Source organism: Schistocerca cancellata, chromosome 1 (genome assembly GCF_023864275.1).
Source record: "Schistocerca cancellata isolate TAMUIC-IGC-003103 chromosome 1, iqSchCanc2.1, whole genome shotgun sequence".
NCBI lineage: Eukaryota > Metazoa > Arthropoda > Insecta > Orthoptera > Acrididae > Schistocerca > Schistocerca cancellata.
In genome coordinates, this window is record NC_064626.1 from 550,961,237 (window position 1) to 550,984,045 (window position 22,809).

Here is a 22,809-nt window from a genome sequence, read left to right on the forward strand (position 1 = left end):
CCAAAGACACATAATACCAGTTCCCACCTGCTGAGGTCTGAGAAACGTGTCAGGGAGAAGAATCCAGATTGAATGAGTGGTGAGACAGGCAACAAGGTCATGACTGTCATCCTGTAGAGCATACTCTACAACAGGATATTCTGTGCTGAAACCATATACCCTCTGCCTATGCCCATACATCTTAACTGATAAACTAAGTGGTAGTCCAGCGTGTACACGCGCACAAGAAAAAAAAAATTCCTGGATTTTTCACGGATTTCCTGATTAAAAATAAATGTCCTCCCAGGTCAAAATACACTTTTTCCATGTTAAGTGACAGTATACTTTTCCTTGGAACAGTAAAACTTATCAATCCTTTAAACGGTTATGGTATTATACACCGGTGTGGAATTTCCCGGCTCTTTAGAAAACCAAACTCAGTAAAAAAAAAAGTTTTGGAAAGATCTTTAATGTGCAGCAACATGAACGCTGCATATTTTCGTATCACAAAAGTATAAATTTGACTTCCAGCAAACACCATGTTACTTTCTGAAGCTTTGAAATCGAGATTGCAAAGTGCTTTTGTAAGCCAGTCATAGCTCATGTCACATGATTTTGCCAGACGATGACAGTGGATATTCAGAGCCGAGATGCGTGATGCAGTTAGCCATTACTAATATCACTGTTAAGTAGTGCATATACACAAATTGGAAAAGTTAATATACATATACATAGAAAATCAAAGCTTTCGCATATAATATTGGTCATAAAAATTAATAAGCTGCAAGAGAAGCTAAACTTTCACATATAACATTGATTTTTTTAGTAAAATTTTTAATAATGACATAAATGTCTGACCTGGGCTCGAAATTTTTCTAAATGGTCGTCCTCAATGAGAGTCAAACGCTCTGTGATTTAAGAAATTCATCGTACATTCTCGCACACAGTTCAGCTAGCATAAAAGGAAATTTACTTGGAAAGTAACATTTTTCAAACATACATTTGCAATATTTTCCTGTGACCTGTTAATAGGTTCACTTCAGCAACTGTTGGAGAGCGCAGCTACGATGATGCAGGAAGCCCGTATGTTTGTACATGTAAAACCTTAAAAGATCTTACATTACAGCATAAAAGAAACAAGACATCAGAGGATACTCCAAGAGCATCGGAATTTCGTGAACCATACTAGAAAGCATAATTCGGCTTACAGTGCACATTCGTATGTCCAGATTCGGATGTAAATTTTCTTGCAGTACCAGTACTATATTATCTCATGTTTGGTTCTTCACTATGGCATAATGCAATATGTACTAGAAGATGAAAAGATGCACTTTTTTAATGCAATGAACAGTTGAATAGAATTAAATGTGTTTGAGTGCCTCGGCGGAAAAGATTGATAAAAGCCAAATTTCTTTAGCAGACAGACAAAAATAACTTCATTGTTCTGCAAGACGAATAGCACTTGACTGTACGAAAGATGGAAATAAAACAAAATCTGAAACTAATAACATATTTTAGCCTTCCATAATTATGTGAATGTATTTTAATCCACTTGATAACTCCCGGCCACAGAAATCTGTTTTGTTTTCATTTGACATGATAGCAATAAACGAAGAGGAAACACAAAATCACTGAACGTAAACATGGCCCATGAGGAAACTATCCACCTCCCAACAACAACTCAGACTGCTCTGTGCATCAGTACTGGCTCATTTTTGCAAATCGCGGCATTATTAAATAGTGGTGCCCCCCCCCCCCCCTCCCCCCCTTGAGTGTTTGAGGTAGGACGCCAAAAATTAAAAAAAACATTGACTTTTCAAAAATATGTTCATTTTGTGGTGCACATCTTTCAGAAGAGTCTGATATAAAACATGTGTTCGAGGAAATGTAAGGCATGTTATTTGGTCGTAAGTGTGCCGAAATGCAGTGCCACACCTCTTACACAGCATTCTTTCATTGCACATCACCGTATTTTGCTCTGTGGAACTCCAATGCCTAATATTTTGTAATGGATGCCATCAAACTATATTCAGAACAGTGGAAATTAAAATGTCCTGTGGTGCCTCTCCTGTTCCCAGTTTGACATCCAGCCCCTCTTTTATTAAAAAAAAATGAAAACACCTCACTATTAATATTGGATGAGATTATTTGTAACCCGGAGAACAAGAACTCTTCAGAAAATTTGCACTCTTTATTACCTGTTAGCTAATAACTTTTTTTTTGTGTTTCACATAAAATTAAATATAGGATACACAAAACCAATGAAGACAAGTGACGGGCAAGACAGTACACATTTCTTCAATCCTCAAGTCCTAGCTTTTTTTTCTCTCTAACCTTGCTACAGCTTTACATAGCATGCTTTCCTTCCTGTGAGAGAATCTATTACCTCATCAAACTTCATCAAATGTTTTGCATGAAAAAATTAAATGTCGCTGTCTAATACTGAAACAGTTGTTAATACAAACAGTACCCAAGACTCGTGTGGTTTCTCAATCTCACTATGTGTATTTTGTCACTGTCTGCGAGATAAAATGAAATAGGCCTGTCCAGTACTGCAGCAATTGTAACTCACACCAAATAAACGAGTCTGATTTGGCACTTTGTGAACCATAGTCTGTCATGTTAAAATAAAAAAAAATTATATATATATATATATATTTAAAAAGAAAGATGATGAGACTTACCCAACAAAAGCGCTGGCAGGTCGATAGACACACAAATAAACACAAACATACACACAAAACTCTAGCTTTCGCAACCAACGGTTGCCTCGTCAGGAAAGAGGGAAGGAGAAGGAAAGACAAAAGGATATGGGTTTTAAGGGAGAGGGTAAGGAGTCATTCCAATCCCGGGAGCGGAAAGACTTACCTTAGGGGGAAAAAAGGACAGGTATACACTCGCACACACACACATATCCATCCGCATATACACAGACACAAGCAGACATTTGTAAAGGCAAAGAGTTTGGGCCTTTGCCTTTGCCTTTACAAATGTCTGCTTGTGTCTGTGTATATGCGGATGGATATGTGTGTGTGTGCGAGTGTATACCTGTCCTTTTTTCCCCCTAAGGTAAGTCTTTCCGCTCCTGGGATTGGAATGACTCCTTACCCTCTCCCTTAAAACCCATATCCTTTTGTCTTTCCTTCTCCTTCCCTCTTTCCTGACGAGGCAACCGTTGGTTGCGAAAGCTAGAGTTTTGTGTGTATGTTTGTGTTTATTTGTGTGTCTATCGACCTGCCAGCGCTTTTGTTGGGTAAGTCTCATCATCTTTCTTTTTAAATATATTTTTCCCACGTGGAATGTTTCCCTCTATTATATATATATATATATATATATATATATATATATATATATATATATATATATATATATATATATATAGTTATAATAGAAGGAAACATTCCACGAAGGAAAAATATATCTAAAAACAAAGATGATGTGACTTACCAAATGAAAGTGCTGGCAGGTCGACAGACACACAAACGAACACAAACATACACACAAAATTCAAGCTTTCGCAACAAACTGTTGCCTCATCAGGAAAGAGGGAAGGAGAGGGAAAGACGAAAGGATGTGGGTTTTAAGGGAGAGGGTAAGGAGTCATTCCAGTCCCGGGAGCGGAAAGACTTACCTTAGGGGGAAAAAAGGACGGGTATACACTCGCGCACACACACACATATCCATCCACACATATACAGACACAAGCAGACTGTGTCTGTCTGTATATGTGTGGATTGATATGTGTGTGTGTGTGTGTGCGCGCGCGAGTGTGTACCCGTCCTTTTTTCCCCCTAAGGTAAGTCTTTCCGCTCCCGGGACTGGAATGACTCCTTACCCTCTCCCTTAAAACCCACATCCTTTCGTCTTTCCCTCTCCTTCCCTCTTTCCTGATGAGGCAACAGTTTGTTGCGAAAGCTTGAATTTTGTGTGTATGTTTGTGTTCGTTTGTGTGTCTGTCGACCTGCCAGCACTTTCATTTGGTAAGTCACATCATTTTTGTTTTTAGATATATATATATATTATTATTATTGGTGTTTTGCCCTTAAAGAGCGCATTTGGACTAAACTACATGGCCAGTTCCTTTTGCTGCCTTCCTTGCTGCCCAAACTTCCCTCATTCGCTCGCTGTGTTTCTGTTTCTGGTCCTCTGTCCATGCTTCTTGTCGGCTTCGTGTCTTCGGCTTCATCTTGATTGCCTTTTTGGTTGTCCATATTTCTTTCATCTTCTGGCTGTGATCTTGCTTTCATTCTTCGGTCCATTTTATGCCTGTTCGTTTGTCGCATTGTATCTCATGTAGTTTACTTTTCTTAATGATGTTTCTGAACTTTATTCTGTTGTTTATTGTGTCTGCTGTTATGTTGAGCTGGTTCAGGTCGTTTTCTACCTCTGCCACCCATTTGTTGTTTCTAGTGGTTACCCAGTCAAAGATCTGTTTGGTCAGCCTGTGTGATGGCATTCTGTATAGGTGTCCATAGAATTGTAGTCTGCGTTTTCTAATCTTTTCTGTGATTGTCTCCGTATGTTTGTACAGTTCCTCTGTAGGTTTCTTGATCCATATTCCATTGTTGTTAGTTGTGCCAAATATTTTCCTAAGTATTTTCCGTTCTACTTTTTCTAATTGTCTGATACGTGTATGCCCTTGGATTAGTGTGGTCTCTGCTGCATATAGTGCCTCGGGGAGCACCACCGTGTCGTAATGGCGTAATTTGGCTTTTTGTGAGATAGACTTCTTGTTGTAATGATTCCACACTACTTTGTATGCCTTGTCCAGTTTAGTCTTTCTTTCTTCATTTGAGTCTCTGTTATGTCCACTCATTTGTAGTGTTTCACCGAGGTATTTGAAGTTTGCTGTTTTGTAAATCGTGCCATACTTTGTGTTCAGAGATGAGAGTTTCTTTGTGCTCATAAACTGTGTCTTTTCGTAAGAGATCTGTAGTCCAGTTTTGGAAGCAATTTCGTGCAGTTTTTCAATAGCGTCTTTTGTTTCCTTTATACCTTTCGTGACAATCGCCAAATCATCTGCAAAAGCCAGGCATTTAATCTGTAGGTTTCCTAAGGTTATCCCCTGGTGTGATGTTTCCCATTCTTTTATGACCTTATCTAACACCAGATTGAAAAGGAGAGGTGAGAGGCCATTGCCTTGTCGGACACCTGTGCGAATTTTGAAGGGCTCTGATAGTTCCCCACAGAACTTTACTTTGGAGGTCGTGTTGGTTAAAGTTTGCTCTATGATAGCTCGTGTTTTGTTGTCTACTTTGTATTCTGCTAGAATTTTGAAGAGAGTTTTCCGGTCGATAGAGTCGTACGCCTTTTTGAAGTCAACAAAGGTAATGATCAGGTTCTGTTTGTGTTGTAAAATCATTTTCAGGTTCCAAATTTGTTCCGCACAAGACCGCCCTTTACGGAAGCCTGCTTGGTATTCCCCAATCAAGTGGTCGGTTTGGCATTCTAGTCTGTTCAGTAAAGCTTTAGAGAGGATCTTGTATGTGACCGGTAGTAGGGATATTCCTCTGTAGTTGTTCGGGTTAGTCTTGTCACCTTTTTTGTGTAGTGGGTGTATCAGGGCAGTTTTCCAGTCGTCAGGAATTTTCATGGTTTTCCAGATGTCTTCCAAGATCCTGTGGATGTCTTTGGTGAGTTCTGGGTCTTGTAACTTCCAGATTTCCGCGATGATGCCACCTTCTCCTGGTGCTCTACGATTCTTGAGTGACTTTATTATTTCTTTAACTTCTTCTAGAGTTGGAGGTTCACTATCTGGATTGTATGTGCTCGTTTCTGTCATCATTTCTTCCATGGGGGGGTCCGTGTTGAGCAGTTTTTCAAAGTACTTTGCCAGAATGTCACAATTGTTTTTAGTATTGGTTTCTAGGGTTCCATCCGGTCTTCTGAAGCACAAGTTGGGTGGTTGATATCCAGTCATATTTTCTCTGAACGTTCTGTAGAAGTATCTTGTATTGTTCTTCATGAAGTCCGATTCGATCTCTGTCAGTCGCCGTTTGTCATACTGTCGTTTTTCACTGCGAATGATTTTGCTTGATTGCTTCTGTGTTTTCAAGAAGTTCATCCAATTCTCTTGGGATTTATGGCAACTAAATTTTTTCCATGCACTGATTCGTTGGTCAATAGCTTGGTCACATGTGTGGTTCCACCAACGGTGTTTCCGTGTTCGTGGTGCTTGTGCTAGTTTCATGGCCTCTCGGATTCTTCGTGAAAGTTGTGTCCAGTCTGTCGTTTTCTCCATTTTAATTTTGTGTAATATTTGTGTCTGGTTTAAAGTAACGTATTCTGGATCTGGTCTAACAATTTTGTTCTTCTGGAGCTTTTTCTTGGGCAAAAGACGAATCCTGATCTGTAGTAGGTGGTGGTCTGAGTCGAAGTAGCCTTTACGGGTGTCTATGTTCAAAATTTCTTTTTGTGAGTCTTTCTGCACTATTACGTGGTCGATTTGTAGTTCCTGCTTTCCACTGGGGAATTTCCATGTGGTAAGTTTTCGTGTTGGTTTCTTGAATTTTGTTGACATAATGGCGAGGTCGTGGCTTTTGCAAAAGTCTATCAGATGTTTTCCGTTTTTGTTGGTGTCCTTGTGTGGAGTATGTTTTCCTGTGATATGTCTGTATATCTTTTCTTTTCCGAATTTGGCGTTGAAGTCTCCCAGTATTATTTTGACTCTATGTGCAGGAATTTTTCTGATAGTTTCTTCCATTGTCGTCCAGAAGTCATCAATTTCGTCCGGGTTTTTCCTGTTGTAGTCATTAGTTGGTGCATGTGCGTTGATTATTATGTAGGATTTATTGGCTGATTTCACTGTGATGGTGCTGACTCTTTCGTTTGGTGACGAAAAGTCGATTATGCTGTCCGTGATGGACCTGTGTACTGCAAATCCTGAGCCAAAAAGCCTTAGGTTTTTCAGTTGTCTCGATGGTTTTCCTTTGTATATTCTGAAATTCTCCGTGTTGAAATGGTCTTCGTCTGTGAATCGTGTTTCTTGCAGTGCACATATTTTGATTTGAAATTTTTCGAGAGTCTCCGTCAGTTGTTTCATCTTTCCTGTCTTCATCAGTGTGTTCACGTTGAGTGTGCCGATGTAGTGTTTGCGTTTGGTCTTGAGGGAGTTTGAGAAGCTCCGATTCTTCTCATGATGTCCGTGAGCCCCCGGAATCCGATGCTCACGACAATCCCAGTCTATTGACTGGGGCCTGGGGTAATGAGATTTTTCTCGTTGTACCATCATGATGTTTAGTAGTTGGATGTATGGCATGCTGCCGAGTACAACCTGACTTTCCAGATCAGGAGGTTGGTTGGGGCCGCCACTGACATGTGGAGCAGACGCCTTTTGTAGCCGCCCACTGTGGGAACAGACGCTACTAGTAGTTTTGGTCCACCCCGAGTATTTCATTTCCTCGGTACCACCTATATCTAGGAGGCATTCCCCTATCCGCCACCTGGGGAGGCGCTCGGTTGCGGGTCTACTATATATAACCGTTCGGTTATTTTCCCACGTGGAATGTTTCCCTCTATTATATATATATATATATATATATATGAATATAATAGAGGGAAACATTCCACGTGGGAAAATAACCGAACGGTTATATATAGTAGACCCGCAACCGAGCGCCTCCCCAGGTGGCGGATAGGGGAATGCCTCCTAGATATAGGTGGTACCGAGGAAATGAAATACTCGGGGTGGACCAATATATAACATTCCACGTGGGAAAAATAACCGAACGGTTGCCTCGTCAGGAAAGAGGGAAGGAGAAGGGAAGACAAAAGGATATGGGTTTTAAGGGAGAGGGTAAGGAGTCTAAGGTAAGTCTTTCCGCTCCCGGGATTGGAATGACTCCTTACCCTCTCCCTTAAAACCCATATCCTTTTGTCTTCCCTTCTCCTTCCCTCTTTCCTGACGAGGCAACCGTTGGTTGCGAAAGCTAGATTTTTGTGTGTATGTTTGTGTTTGTTTGTGTGTCTATCGACCTGCCAGCGCTTTTGTTTGGTAAGTCTCATCATCTTTCTTTTTAATTATTTTTATATATATATATATATATATATATATATATATATATATATATATATATATATATATATATATATATATATAAAATTAAAAAGAAAGATATATATATATATACCTAAAAACAAAGATGATGTGACTTACCAAATGAAAGTGCTGGCAGGTCGACAGACACACAAACATACACACAAAATTCAAGCTTTCGCAACAAACTGTTGCCTCATCAGGAAAGAGGGAAGGAGAGGGAAAGACGAAAGGATGTGGGTTTTAAGGGAGAGGGTAAGGAGTCATTCCAGTCCCAGGAGCGGAAAGACTTACCTTATGGGGAAAAAAGGACGGGTATACACTCGCGCACACACACACATATCCATCCACACATATACAGACACAAGCAAGTTGTTATATATATATAATTTTTTTTTTTTAACATGACAGAATATGGTTCACAAAGTACCAATATCAAATGCCTATTAGGCCTACTACAAGCAAAAATCTTTATGTTCGGAAATAGTTTCACATTTCATTCATATGCCCCAGCTTCTCAAGCGTGAGATCAAAAAGTAGTAGTACGCAATTTTTATATAAATTATGAATCGTCATATTCTTCCAGAATTTGTCTGATTTCCCCATTTCTTCTCCTTCCTCATTCTAACAATCAATCTTGTCCTCACTAGTTCTGTAACTGTTCCTGCCAGTGTCAAAACTTATTCTCCGGTGAACTTCATTAACCCTGCCACAATCAACGGCTTAGTTATTCTGCGTTTATTTTCCAGTTAGGTGTTACTACATGTTTGTACAACACGTTTTCTGTGCTACTCACCGAATAGAACCTAGGCAGCTGTTACCAGGGTCTGTAAAACCAGCTGTTACTAGTGTAGCGGTCTGGCCAAAAATTTTCTATCAAAATTTCATTTTCTTTGATACACTGAGAAGATTATGTACTCTCTTTTTTACATGTTATTACTGTTAGTCATTTATTTTAACTCTGGTAGTCTGAATCTATGGATTTTGCTGGTAATTATAACAATGCTGATCATTCGCAAACCCAGTCAACCACATAAATAAACAGCGATTGGCATTCAGCCATGCGGCTCTATTCCGCTAAGCTCGTATAGCCCCATCCCCTTCTGTCTGCAGGGAGTGTTTTTTTTTTTAAAAGATGTGAGGGGATTCCCCTGGCAGAGACACAATGTACACTATGCACACATTCAAAAATTAACTTATGATTCATTCAGAAATGAACTTAGGATATGTTCAAAAACCAACAGGGATGCGTTTCAAAATCTATGGATAATCGATAGACCAGCGTGCACTGGATACTAGGCACTTTGTGGAACAAGGTTTTGTCCTCAAGAATATGAATTTGGTGCCACCCCCACCCCCCCGCACCCCCACCCCTGAAATTGCCGCCTGGGGTGGATACCCCAGTTTGCCCCTAGTGAATCTGGCAGGTTGCACGTGCCAGTAAAATTTTTCCGGGTAGCATCTTGCTGCTACTTCTTATACAGCTAACAGCCACACTCCTATAGCCAGAAGCTGGAAAAGGTACTATAAATGTGTGATTCAACTGTGCACAGGGTGGGAAAACGTGTGTGGAAGTAACATAGGGTCTGACAAGAATGTTTCAGAGATTGGAAGGGTGATAAAAAGCTGTTCTAAGTGGGGTGACAAAATGTCACACAGAATGGATCTCATTTCAGAGCATGATTTTATGAAGTAATAGCCTTGTCAAAATAGTTGATTAATAAATCTTCAAGACCACGATATTACTAAGTAACAAGAGGTGTACTCTTAAGTTGTTTTTTTCAGGGTCAGGAATACCAGAATTGAATTGCACAGCCCAGGAAATCTGCTTTTGAACTAGGGTCGTGGAGTAATAATGTCCAATGAAGGCTGAGGGGAGAATTGTGATTTACTGCTATAAAGAGTCCGCATCAGAACAGATTTGTTTGCCTTGAATGCCAAGGCTGTATGGGAGGAAATATTTGACCTGAAAAGGATGGCAACTGTCAAAATGTAAGTACTGTTGTTTGTTAGTAGATTTAATGTGAACAAAAATGTGTAGCTGACTCTTGGACAGGATAAGGTCAGCATCAAGGAAAACAGCATTGGACCATGTGAAATTTGATTGGGAGAATTTATTTAAAGGTTGCAAGAGTTCTAACAGGTCACCCTCACCATTAGTTAATTTGGAAAAGAGTGATGAATGTATCTAAACCAAAGCAGGGCCTGAAGCCTATGGATCCCAGAAAAACCCCCTCCAAGTCACCCATGAAAATGTTGGCACAGGAAGCAGCCATCATGGCTCTGGCGGTCATGCCCCCTATTTGCTTGTATGTCTGCCCCTCAAAGTTAAAGTAGTTGTTCACAAGTACAAAGTAGTTTAAAGTGAGTGCAAAGGAAATCATAGGTGTGCAAATGTCTAGCACCAGACAGCCCATGTAAATGGGGGGATGTTGGTATAAAACCTTGTACGTGGGGGATGTTGGTGTAGAGAGGTGGCATCAATGATAAGCAAAAAGGTGCATGGCAGGAGGGGAATGGACACAGATTTCAAACAATATGTGGGTGGTGTCATTAATATAATAAGGAAGTCTTTGTACTCTAGTTAGCAGGTTTTGATCAACGGAGGCAAATACAAATTCAATGGGTACTTTGAAGCCCGCAACTATGGGATGGCTATGATGATAGGGTTTGTGAATCTTAGGAAGAAGGTAAATGATTGGGGTGTGTGGTTTGAGTGGGATAATGAGCTCTATAGACTCAAGTTTTAGTCCTTATCAGGGGACTGATATTTTAATGAGGGACTATATGTCAGTTTTATCACAGGCATTGAGTCTTGATGGCACACACTGTACATAGAGGTATGAGACAGCTAGCTTAGAGCCTCACTTACATACTCCTGTTGGTCAAGTACCACAGTGGTAGGTCCTGTGTTTGCTGGGAGTTCTGCGGTGATTGGGTTAAGGTCATGTTGTAGGGAACTGAGGAAGGGTTGTAAAGCAATGCTGGAGATTAGGAGTTTTTGGAAGGGTTGTAAGGGATGATTCCGAGGTAGTGGTGGTGAATAATGTTGGGATCGTGGTCGGAACTGTTCAAGGCAAGGTTCAGTGTCAGGTTTACTGTTGGAAAGCTTTTGGGATTGAGTTGCAAAGTGATATTTCCAGTTGACATTATGTGTGAGGGAAAGTAGGTCCTTCATCAAAGCAGCATGATTAAATGCAGGCTTAGGGTGGGAAGTGGGACTCACAGATAATACAGGTTACTCAGAAGGTGAGATTGCCTTGGATGAGAGGTTGAGAACACTGTACTTTGGTAATTGGTTCTTGTGTTCATGAGTTATCATTGATCTAGGAAGCAGTGTTGAAGACAGGATGTTACAGAGGTTGACCAAACTCAGTTTGTAGGAGAGGAGCGGTTGTCGATGGTGTGGCTATTAAGGAGATGGCGGGGGACAGGAAGGGAACACCGCTGTTCAATTAAACCTACTAACAAACAACATTACTTCATTTTGACAGTTACCGTACTTTTCATGTCAAATGTTCCCTCCCATACAGCCTTGGCATTCAAGGCAAATATATTTGTTTAGATGTCAACTCTTTATAGCAATGAATCACCATTCTCAACTCTTCCTTCACTGGACACAATTACCCCACCAGCCTTGGGCAAAAGCAGATTTTCTGGCCCATCACATCCAATGCTGGTATTACTGATCCCTCCAAAAAACAACTTAAGAGTACATATTTTGTCACTCAGTATTATCATGGTCTTGAAGATGTATTAACCAGCTACTTCTACGAGGCTATTACTTCATAAAATCATGCCCTGAAATGAGATCCATTCTGTTTGGCATTTTGCAGCCACACCCAAAATAACTTTTTGTCACTCTCCCAATCTCCACAACATCCCTCTCAGACCTCATGTTACTTCTGCACACCTTTCACTACCCTGTGGCTCCTACCTCTGCGACTGTCCCCATTATAACACTTGCCTATGCACCCTTCTACTACCAGCTATACCAGCCCTGTAAATGGCAAAATATATACTACATAAGGAAGATCCACCTGTAAAACAACACATCTTGTGTACAAGCTGTAATGTAAATAAACACTATTTGGCCTCTTACATTGGTGTGACTACCATCAAGTTCATCAGTTAGGATGAGTGATCATAGGCGGAGGGTATATGGTTTCAACACAAAATATCCTGTTTTAGATTATGCTCTACAGGATGACATTTATGACCTTGTTGCCTGTTTCACCGCGTGCCACCTGGATTCGTCCCCATGACACCAGTTTCTCAGACCTCAGCAGGTAGGAACTGGTGTTATCTGTCCCTGGTTCTTGCCACCTACCTGGCCTTAATTTACCTTAATTCCATTGCTCTCATCATTCCTTCTCAATAACTGTTCCTTTCTTGACTCCTTTTTAGTTTTTTATATCTTTTATTTTTTATATCTTTTATTTTTTGACTTGTTTGTTTTTTCCCTGGCTCCCATTGTTACCACATACAATATCCTAACACACAAACTCCCTCCCAACATCTTAAAGAATCCAGAACCTAAGCAGACCTGAAACACAGTCATGAACCTTTCCTTCAAAAGCCTTAGCCCCACAGAAGTATCAGTCCTTTCCAAAAGCCTCACCTTTTGCCCCAGTCCCAAATTCAATCATGCAGGACTTGTTAAAGACTTTCTTTCCTTTCCCAATACCCACAGTGGAAAAACTTTTTCGCCACCAACCAAAGGCAAATGCTGAACTCTTCCTGACTCAGTTCACTCCTCCATCCAACTGTGATCCACCCTCACTGCCCCAAAATTAGCCCCCGTTAACTTTCCAGAATTTCTTAAACTCAAACCTTGTGCTACCATCATTCCCCAAATCTCTCAACGTGCAAGCTAACCTTACCACAGAAAGAACCACAGTCCACCACATAAAAACTGATCAGCCTTACTATCCTACCTATTGACAATGGGTCCACCACTGTTGTTTTGGACCACAAGAATTACATGGCAGAAGGACTCTGCTGGCTGTCAGATTCATTCACCCACAAACTCTGCCACAGTGACCCAATTCCAGAAATCCAGCAGGATCTCCAGTCTCTCCTTAAATCCTTAGACCCATCCCAGAATATCTTCCCTGAGTCCACCTCTCTCTTCACTCCTACTGTTCCCCACACTCCTACCTTCTACACACTTAGTAAAGTCCATAAATCCAATCACACAGGATGTCCCATTGTGGCCAGCTACTATGTCCTCACTGAGAGAATCTCTGCTCTTGTTGAAAAACACCTTCAGCTTATTACCGAAAACCTATCCTCCTACATAAAAGATAGCAATGATTTCCTCCACTGACTCTCCACGTTTCTGTTGCTTTACATATGGTGCCCTGCTTTTCACTATTGATGCCACCTCTCTTTACATTAACATCCATAATACCCATGGCCTTGCCACTATTGAGCAATGCCTTGCCCAATTCCAAACAGATTCCAAACCTACAAGCTCCTTCCTACTCACCATGACTTGGAGACCTCATCCACAATTACTTTTCCCACCTTACCTACAAACAAATCTGGGGTATGGTTGTGGGCACATGAATGGCACTATCCTATGCCAACCTATTCCTGGGCCATAACATCTTCGTGGTCTGGATCTGGGATGAGGACACCCTATCCACATTTCTCCAGAATCTCAACACCTTCTCCCCCATTCGCTTCAGCTAGTCCTCCTCAAACTAACAAGCTACCTTCCTCGATGTTGACCTCCACCTCAAAGATAGCTACATCAGTACCTCTGTCCATATCAAACCTACCAACCACCAGCAGTAACACAACTTTGACAGCTGCCACCTAGCCACCCTTGGTCATCCCATCCTTGTATAAAAACAGATCTCCCATGCCATATCTCTCCAGTCATCCACCACCTCCCAAAGTCACACTGTCTGGCCACAGTGGAGCATTCCCCTCATGACTCAGTACCACCCAGGACTGGAGCAACTGAATCATATTATCCACCAGGATTTCAGCTACCTCTCATCATGCCATGAAATAGGATTGTCCTACCTATCATCATTCCCACCCCTCTCACTGTGGTATTCCATCACACACCGAACCTACTCATACGCTCGTCCATCCTTACACAACCCCTGCTACCAGCCCCTTATCTCAGCATTCATATCCTTGTTGCACACCTAGATGCAAGACCTGTCCCATACATCCTCCTATCACCTCTGCTCCAGTCCAGTAACAAGCTTCATCTATCCCATCAAAGGCAGGCTACCTGTGAAACTAGTCATGATTTACAAGCTAAGGTGCAATCACTGTTCTGCATACATGATCCATCCGTGTGAATGGCCACTGACAAACTGTGGCCAAGAAACAGCTGGATAATTCAGTTGCTGAGCATGCTGCCCAACATGACTTTCCTCATTTCAATGACTGCATCACAGCCTGTGCCATTTGGATCCTTTCCACCTATGCCAGCCTTTCTGAATTGCACAGGTGGGAACTCTCCCTACAATACAGCTTGCATTCCCATAATGCTTCTGGTCTCAACCTCTGTTAGTCATTGTCCTTACCCACCTATCCCCTTCCCTGTTCCCATTCCAGCACTGCACAGCCCTCTATTTCACCAACACACTCACAGTTTTTTTAGTTCTCTCCTTTTCCTCTGCTTCCTGCTCTACCCTCTACCCTCTACACTCGCACAAGCAGCACTTTACTGTCCCACACCCCTAACCATTGTTTGACAGTCCTTTTGTTGTGTCTATCTGCGACTCAACATCTTCGCTATGTGGGGAGTAGCAACTAGCCTTTTCATAATATTGATATTATTACATACAACACCCTTAGCTTTCCACTCTTATTTAGTTATGCACAATGTTTTGTCACTGAACTCTGCCTTGCATGTTGTACCATCTTCTACCTTGAAGCTCTCAAGTTTTCAAGTCTCTTCTGGTGCATTCTCCTACAATCAATCCTTCCTTCTCATCATTTGACTTGGGGCTCTGGGCAATTTTTATGAACTCTTCCCATTTTCTAAACCTCACTAACATTTTCCTTCATCCCTCTCTTTCCCTTCAACCCTTCTGCCAGAAGGAGGCGCCACTAGCTCTGAAAACTTGCAAATTTTGGTAGCCTTATACTGAATGTATTTCCTCACACTACCATTTGGTGAGTAGACTTTTATCTACCCAATTAAATTATACTTCCAAAAATTGATTATTTTTGTTTGCTAGAAAATCGCTTGCATGTATAGACAATTATAATAATACTTCATATTTCTGTACAACTTTTAAACTGTTTAAAACTGTTCCTCATTTCAGATGGCTTCTTGTGGAAGTGATAGTTTTCCCTTGTCCTATTTCTAATTAGTAGCCTTCTTTAATCTCATAATTCATCTTCAATGTTGCATGACATTCTATTGAAAAGGAATGAAAACCCTAATAACGTGTTCTTCATGAGTGCTGTATGTTTGTCATCTTTCTGTTCTTCTAAAATACCCATCGTCAGAGGTTCATCCTTGTATTTAAATTTCAGTGAACATCATTGCTGAATGAAATACGCTCATGCAGAAAGATCAGGGGTTGATCTTCTCACAGTAATATTTTGTGTCTATAATGTGTAGAGATTATTTTTCTCATCCATATACACTATGATCCAAATTTTTTGTGTAAAATATTTTATATTTACAGCTTTAAAATGTTTTTTTGTTTTGTTTTTACAGTTTAAGTCCTTACAGTTTTGATGTGTCACCATCATGTACAGACACTCCTCAAGTTACGCATGATTCAATACCAGTTGGTGCTATTCCATTGTTTGCCACATCTGCACCAGAGTATCAGGAATCTGTGTCACGTGTCATCAATGCTGCAAATGGTGTCTACCAAGAATTTCTAAAATCTGAAGAAGGACAAGGATTTTCTGGGCAAGTTTGTTTCATTGGTAAGTTCTTCTCCAGAATGTATGTACGTTCATTATGATAAGAGATTTAGCTAGTGCATCAGTGCGAGGAATTTATCCTCTTCATACGCTCTTGTGCTGTGTTTGTTGCTTAAGTTGTGAAACCATTTTACTAAAATTTTCTTAGTCTGTGAAGGTTGCTGTTCTTTTTTTTCTCCACTAACATTTGACTTGTGGAATTTTTCTTCAGAAAAACTCCACTATCTCAGAATCTGTGCTTAAGTATCAAGACAGAGACTGTTAAATCCCCCCACAAATGGGATGCAAAAGCTTACATGAGCATGGAAATGAACATGTACATGCTTGTCAATGTGTTCTGCAACTTCATCACTCTCTAATATCAATTGTTGGCTATGTCTGGTGTGTGCACCAAAGATATTTGGCTTCTGAAAATGGTCATTCATTAAATAGCTGTGTTAACTTACTCAGCAATTCTCAAGGATGTATGGAGAAAAACAGTGTGCTTTGGCAGTGTAAAAAGATTCAAAGGCTCTTAACACACTGAAAACAGATTTCGCACGCCCGGGTTCCCGGGTTCGATTCCCGGCGGGGTCAGGGATTTTCTCTGCCTCGTGATGGCTGGGTGTTGTGTGCTGTCCTTAGGTTAGTTAGGTTTAAGTAGTTCTAAGTTCTAGGGGACTTATGACCACAGCAGTTGAGTCCCATAGTACTCAGAGCCAAAACAGATTTCTAAAATATTCCATTTGGCTTCTTGACAAAATACTGATGATAAAATTTTTTATGAAACAAATAGAGTTTAGAAAATTCAAAATTTCATAACCTTTCAGGTATGGAATATAGATCCTCAACATCACATATGCTATGTACGTATGTACATTTCGAATGTGGTTGAAGTTCATATTCCTACCTTCTCTATTCTTTCCAAGTGTAACTAATTTTTTAAACTATTCTTTTGCACTTAGAGATGTGGTAGCTCTTAACCATCACCATACCAGTTCTCAGTACATTTTTACAAGAAGTTGTACACAAAATTGTGTGTTACTTTTAAAATATTTTTGTTGTTCACGAATTCTAATACAAAAACTGCCAAATACAGCACCTAAGCTGTATTCCATTATGATGTTTCCTTAGTTCAGCTTGTAACGTAAAAAGTGATCTTTCATCACATTGTTTCATGTTTTGCAGCACATTACTGATCTCTGATGGGACTAAATGTATTTTTCATATAGGTAATCGATTTTCAAAGTGAAATTCAACATTATAACGGCACAAAACTTGTCCCACTTCATGTCCAGATTAGCTTTAATGTCTGTCTGGCAGAAACTAGTGTATGCTCTACTTCAAATAGCATGATCTTGTTATAAATCCTAGCTCTTAACTGTCAAGTTGGTAGTTTGTGTTTAGAAAATAGTAAATATGACATTAAGATGTCAATACTTGATCTTGAAAGAAGGAATGAACATAACAATGTAGGTCTCTTAAACTAGGCTGTCAATTTCTTACCCTAACCACTCATTGACTGACTTCAGTAAACTCCATAAGTAAGCAAACACATTGTTTATCAATAAATTCAAGAGGATTGCTGGAAGTCATGTGAATCACATAAATTTTATCAAATGTGTAATACACAGCTTTCATTCAGATTTTGAACTTTGTGAAATAATAAATTGTGATTACATTAAATATCTTTAATATGATATGTCCACAAAAGTAGGATTGCTGAAACACGCTATAGAGCCACAAATTAAATGAGTGGAGATTCTGGGGCATATGTGAGATAGCTACTCATTGTGAACAAAATAATCCACTGAGGATTAAAGCTGCTGTTACAAAAGACTCTTGGTAAAATTAAATGTGGGGAAGGGAGAAAGAAAACATGTTCTGTTGAAGCTCACAGTGGGACAAAATGAACTGGAAATATAATCCCATTTTTCTGATGTTTTGTGGTTTCCCTACATCGCTTAAGGCAAATTCCAAGGTGGTTCCTTTGAAAAGTATAAGGCTAATTTTGTTCCCCTTTCTGAGCTTGTTCTCCATCTCTTATCAAGCACGTCGTGGTGAAGAAATTAAACTCTAAACTTACTTCCTTTCTTCTTCAGTAAGTAGATAATTTACATCTGCGATAGATTGTAATTTCATTTTTAAAGACTATTTTCTATTTAGATGTCCACCCAATTTGCCATTCATAAGGTGTTTTTTGTTTGTTGGTTCTCTCTCTCTCTTACTAAGCAATCATAAATTGTAATGTGAATTTTCTTGGATTTAGTCTTTAATGGTGATGCAGTGTGCCTCCATTCAGTTGATTGTTGTTTCAATTGAGGTGTTTTATAAACTCCCCAAGTTTTATTTTTGGTTACTACTCTACTTAAAAAATCATCATCATCTTTGTTTTAGCTCATCAAAAAGTCATGTGCATTGCTCACATCCTGTTTTTTGTGTTTTTCAGTAAGAGTTATTGGCACCCAACGAGCACACAATTTTCAAAAATTAAGTTCTTCAGAAACTTTTCATGAAGAGATGATCTTCACATTTGTGGAATGTTCTGGGAAAGATAGGACCTGTAAACTAATTGCTTTCCTTTAGAAGTTAAACTGCATACCCCATTTTTTCATTAACTGACATGGACACCCACTTCCTCATCATCACGCACATGATCATGTCCATATCATTGAATGACTCAGCAGTTTTCTGCATAAACCTAGCAAATCTTTGTCATTGAAGGTCAACTGGTTTAATATTTTTTGCATTTAGGAAACAAAATACAGATCTAATCCCACAAGTGGTGAGATTTTTGACAAATTTCTCCATCCTAAACAAGCACTATGCAGCATAAACAACACAAAGAGGACTCAAAATGATGTCGTCCTCTTCTCCTTAATTCAAACAAAGTACCGCATATGCATCAAGCAGCTGTTGTAGCACTGCCGTCAAAAGAAATACATATGGAACTCACTTTCAGGACTTACCTCATATATTCTTAGGTCACACTGGGAATCCCTATATTGTTTTTGTAATGCCAGCTGTTTAATGCTGTTCCCATGCCAGCTGTTTAATGCAGTTCCAGCTAACAGAGGATGTATCGTCAGTGTAGTTCAGCAGCTCAAGTTTTTTATATGTGTTATTATATGATTAATCTGTCTTAGAGATATAGGAAGAAGACAGTCTCTTCCCTCCTAATTTTAATTTGAACTTTATACCTTCTCATTTTCCTTGTCACCTCTTCTATTGTCTATGTTGCTCCATCCAGGCACTGAAGTTTCTTCAAGCTTGTAGCTTGAATCTTTCACAAGAGCTTTTGTTCAATTGACGTTAATAGATTACTGATGCTTGTTGTGAGTAAAGCAATTTGTGCATTTTGTTTCAACTAATTTATTTATCACCAATGCCACTTCTTGTAGTAGTTGAGAGACCAGCATCTATTGTTCCAGAACATCTGAAGACACTGGCAACTACCATGGAGTTATAGAAAATTTTTGGCACACTGTTAATTTTAATCAAGTAATGTAAATAATTCAAAGTTTGTTGTAACTTTCTCTTTCTGTTAAGAACTTGACAGCATTTTCTGTTCCCATCATTTGCTTTAATAATATCTTAAAGTGTATTTGGAACAAATCAATAATTATTGATAAATGAATAAAACAATCATTCTTCCCTTTTTCTGCCTCTTGGAACACAGTGAATATAAAGGTGATGATTAGGTTCTTGACCTGATCGGAAAAGGTTTCTTCTCTCTCTCTCTCTCTCTCTCTCTCTCTCTCTCTCTCTCTCTCTCTCTCGTGTGTGTGTGTGTGCGTGTGTGTGTGTGTGTGTGTGTGTGTGTAGATGAGTGAGCAGGGAGAGGATGAAACCTGGTTCTGGCACATATTACATACTTCTCTCAGATGACATCAAGAAGGCCACAAGTCTAACATCACCATCCAAAGGCCAGATCATCACAACAGATTATGTTCCTTCACTTTCTCATAGAGTGCAGGTTTTGCTGATGAATCCAGGATATTGGCCCAAATTTTGGTGGTCAGGAACTTTACATCACCCTCTCTCCTCACCTGGCCAGTCGAATGGTGATGAAAATTTCTCAGACCACCAGGCTTCGAACTGGCTACCTCTGAGTCAAGCACCACTGATTATGTATACATTTATGACCTCAATGGAGGTGTTATAAAATACACTAGCTCAATGATATTAATTATTTGCATGAAAAATTTTGTGTTTCTCTCATTATTAACAGAAGTGTGTCTTTGAAGTGTATTTGTCGGTGAAAGGTTGTCTGATGTTGGTAAATATAATTATATCTAATAGACACACAACACTTACTCTGAGAGTGATTGAATGAAAACCTTTAAAGTTCCATAAAATTTTGACAAGTTGTGTAGTGAAGTTGGTAGGTGGCAGCAGTGTTTCTTGGGGTTCAGAAAGTGACCGACAGGTGGCAGAGTGATGCTACAATGCAGGAGAAGGGAGTACCATCCACAATAAGATGGCCATCCTGCTGTCAGCATGTATCACAATTGAGAAGCTATCCGTGATGTGTTATTTGTTCAGTGAAGGTGTCAAACCAAACAAAATTCATTGCAGAATGACAGTGCAGTACACTGATAAGGTCACTGCAACAAGTGTACAAGTAGCGTAAGAAGTTTAAAAGTGTTGTAACTTTGTTGGAGGATGCTACAATATGAGCGAAGACTCACCGCATAGTGACAGGCAAGAACATTGCATTAGTGGAGGAGCTTGTAAAGGAGAACAGACTCATAACTCTGAACAAAATAGCCACTAGTTTGAAGATTAGTGTTGGTTTAGTGCAAGAGTGTTGTTCAAAATATACTGCACTTCAGTAAGTTGTCTGCAAGACAGGTGTTGCATCAGTTGATTGCCAAATTGAAAGATCATTGTGTCAGTACCTGTGAAGAACTGTTGTATCATTTCCACATCAAAGGTGATGCATTCCTGGGAAAAACTATTAGAGACAATGAGACTTGGGTACACTATCACCAACCAGAAACAAAAATGTTGGCCAAGGAATGGCGCCGCAGCTCATCGCTGAAACAGAAACCTTTCTGCAGTGAGCCATCTGCTGGAAAAATCATGCTCATTCTCTTCTGAGATGGAGTAGTTTTGGAGCATTACATGGATAAGGGAGTGATGGTAACCAATACTTCTTATTCAGACATGCTGAAAAATCAACTTTGCCCTGCAATCAGGAGTAAACGACAAGGATATCATTCTGGGAGTATTGTTACAGCGTACCACCACCTGACTGCATACAGCCCGTAAGACAGTGTAGACTATTCAGGAAATTAAATTTGCCTTTGTGGTACAGCCTCCTTATTCACCAGACCTCACTTGTAATTACTTTCATCAGTTAAGTGCACTCAAAAAGCAATGGGAGGCAGGCATTTCAGAGGTGATGAAGAGATGAAAACAGATGGGGCATGAGTGGCTACACACATGACCAAAAGAATTCTTTCATCATGGTAGCTGTGTACTCCTGATGAAGCAGAGGAATATGTGCATTCAACATCAGAGAGAGTATGTTGAAAAATGACATGTAAGTTGTTTGTTCATTCTTACAATTAAGAATATTATAGCACTTTCATTGGAGTCACCCTTGTATTATCCTACATTTACCTGGGCACTGCCTGCCAAATACACCCGATCATAGCAACAAGTTAACAAGATAATGTTTAGAATTGAACTGCAGAGTATGATTGTGGATTAAATATAGTGACATTGTTTTAGAATCAAATATAAGGGAACCTCATTTGTATGAAATCAGTATGTATGAGATCTATAAAAGTACCTAATTTTTTCCCTTGTATTCTCTGTTTACAGGTGATGGTGTGGGGTCAATTCTTGGTTTTGATGCTTTGTGTCGTTTTATACATTATCAATCTCGGCATGATAGTGAGAACAGTATATTAGACTCAGAGTATCCACAGCAAGTGGAAGATGCCATTGACAGTGCAAAATCCAGCAACCGACAAGGAGGAGCAGATGGTGACAATAGTACAAATGTGGATGTTTCCTACTCAAATAAGCTGCTGTCTGCTCCTGCACCTCGAAGACGTTCTTCTTCGGCAAGGTTTGCTCTAAAACCACACATTTGATGCTCAGAAATTGGAAAAGTTATTTAGAAAAAAGTTAATTATGGTTTCATTTTTTAAATTTCTGTGCCAATGTGTATGGTAAGTTCCAAATCGACCAGAATTTGCAGAATAGCATGAACTTCTGTTATTGGCAACAAAAAGAGCAAAAAATGTAGTGTACTCATTGTGCACTCCTCTTAATCTTCAGTAAGTTATGTATTACCTATATCTTTCTGCAATCATATCCCCTTTAGACTTCATCATCCAATACCTTTGCTTTCAAAATCATTATTCTGCAACTTTGATTTTTGGGATGTATCTGTCAAATTAAATATAAAAATCAATTCAGGTTGGAATATCAACAGTACTACTAAAAAGATAATTGCTAGTCATTGTAAAGATGACATGTTAAGTTGCAGATGGGCATGACAGAAAGACTGTTATGTATAAGTTTTTGGCCAAATCTTCTTCAGAAGAGAAAATTGCACACACATTCACACAAGCAAGCACAGCTCCCACAGGGCTAGAAGTGGCAGGACAAGACTGCCGGGTTCAGTTTTGGGAGGCTGCGGGGGAGAGATAGGGAGAGAGAATGGGTAGCATAAAGGAGGGGCAGAGAACAGACCAGTGGATGTGCCGACTGAGAGCAGCACGTGGTGAGGGTGGGCAGAGGCAAATTGTGAGGTGGCGACGGGGTGGGGGAGGGGGCGGGAGAGAGAGGGACTAAGAGTTGGGTGGAGATTGTGGGGACAGTAGGTTACGGTAGGTTGACGCTGGGATGATTTTGGGAGAGGAGAATGCATTGCAAGGGTAACT

At 39.9% G+C, this 22,809-nt stretch overlaps 1 protein-coding gene across 5 annotated transcripts in view; it reads left to right on the forward strand.

Annotated features, from left to right (window-relative positions):
* Window positions 1-22,809, forward strand: part of LOC126180278 (protein retinal degeneration B) — a 589,076-nt gene that overhangs the window by 429,130 nt on the left and 137,137 nt on the right. For all 5 annotated transcript variants that reach the window (XM_049924680.1, XM_049924684.1, XM_049924682.1 and 2 more), the window contains 2 exons: window positions 15,714-15,931; window positions 21,740-21,989. In XM_049924680.1, the coding sequence (XP_049780637.1) occupies window positions 15,714-15,931; window positions 21,740-21,989 (468 nt within the window). The remainder of the gene's footprint in view (window positions 1-15,713; window positions 15,932-21,739; window positions 21,990-22,809) is intronic.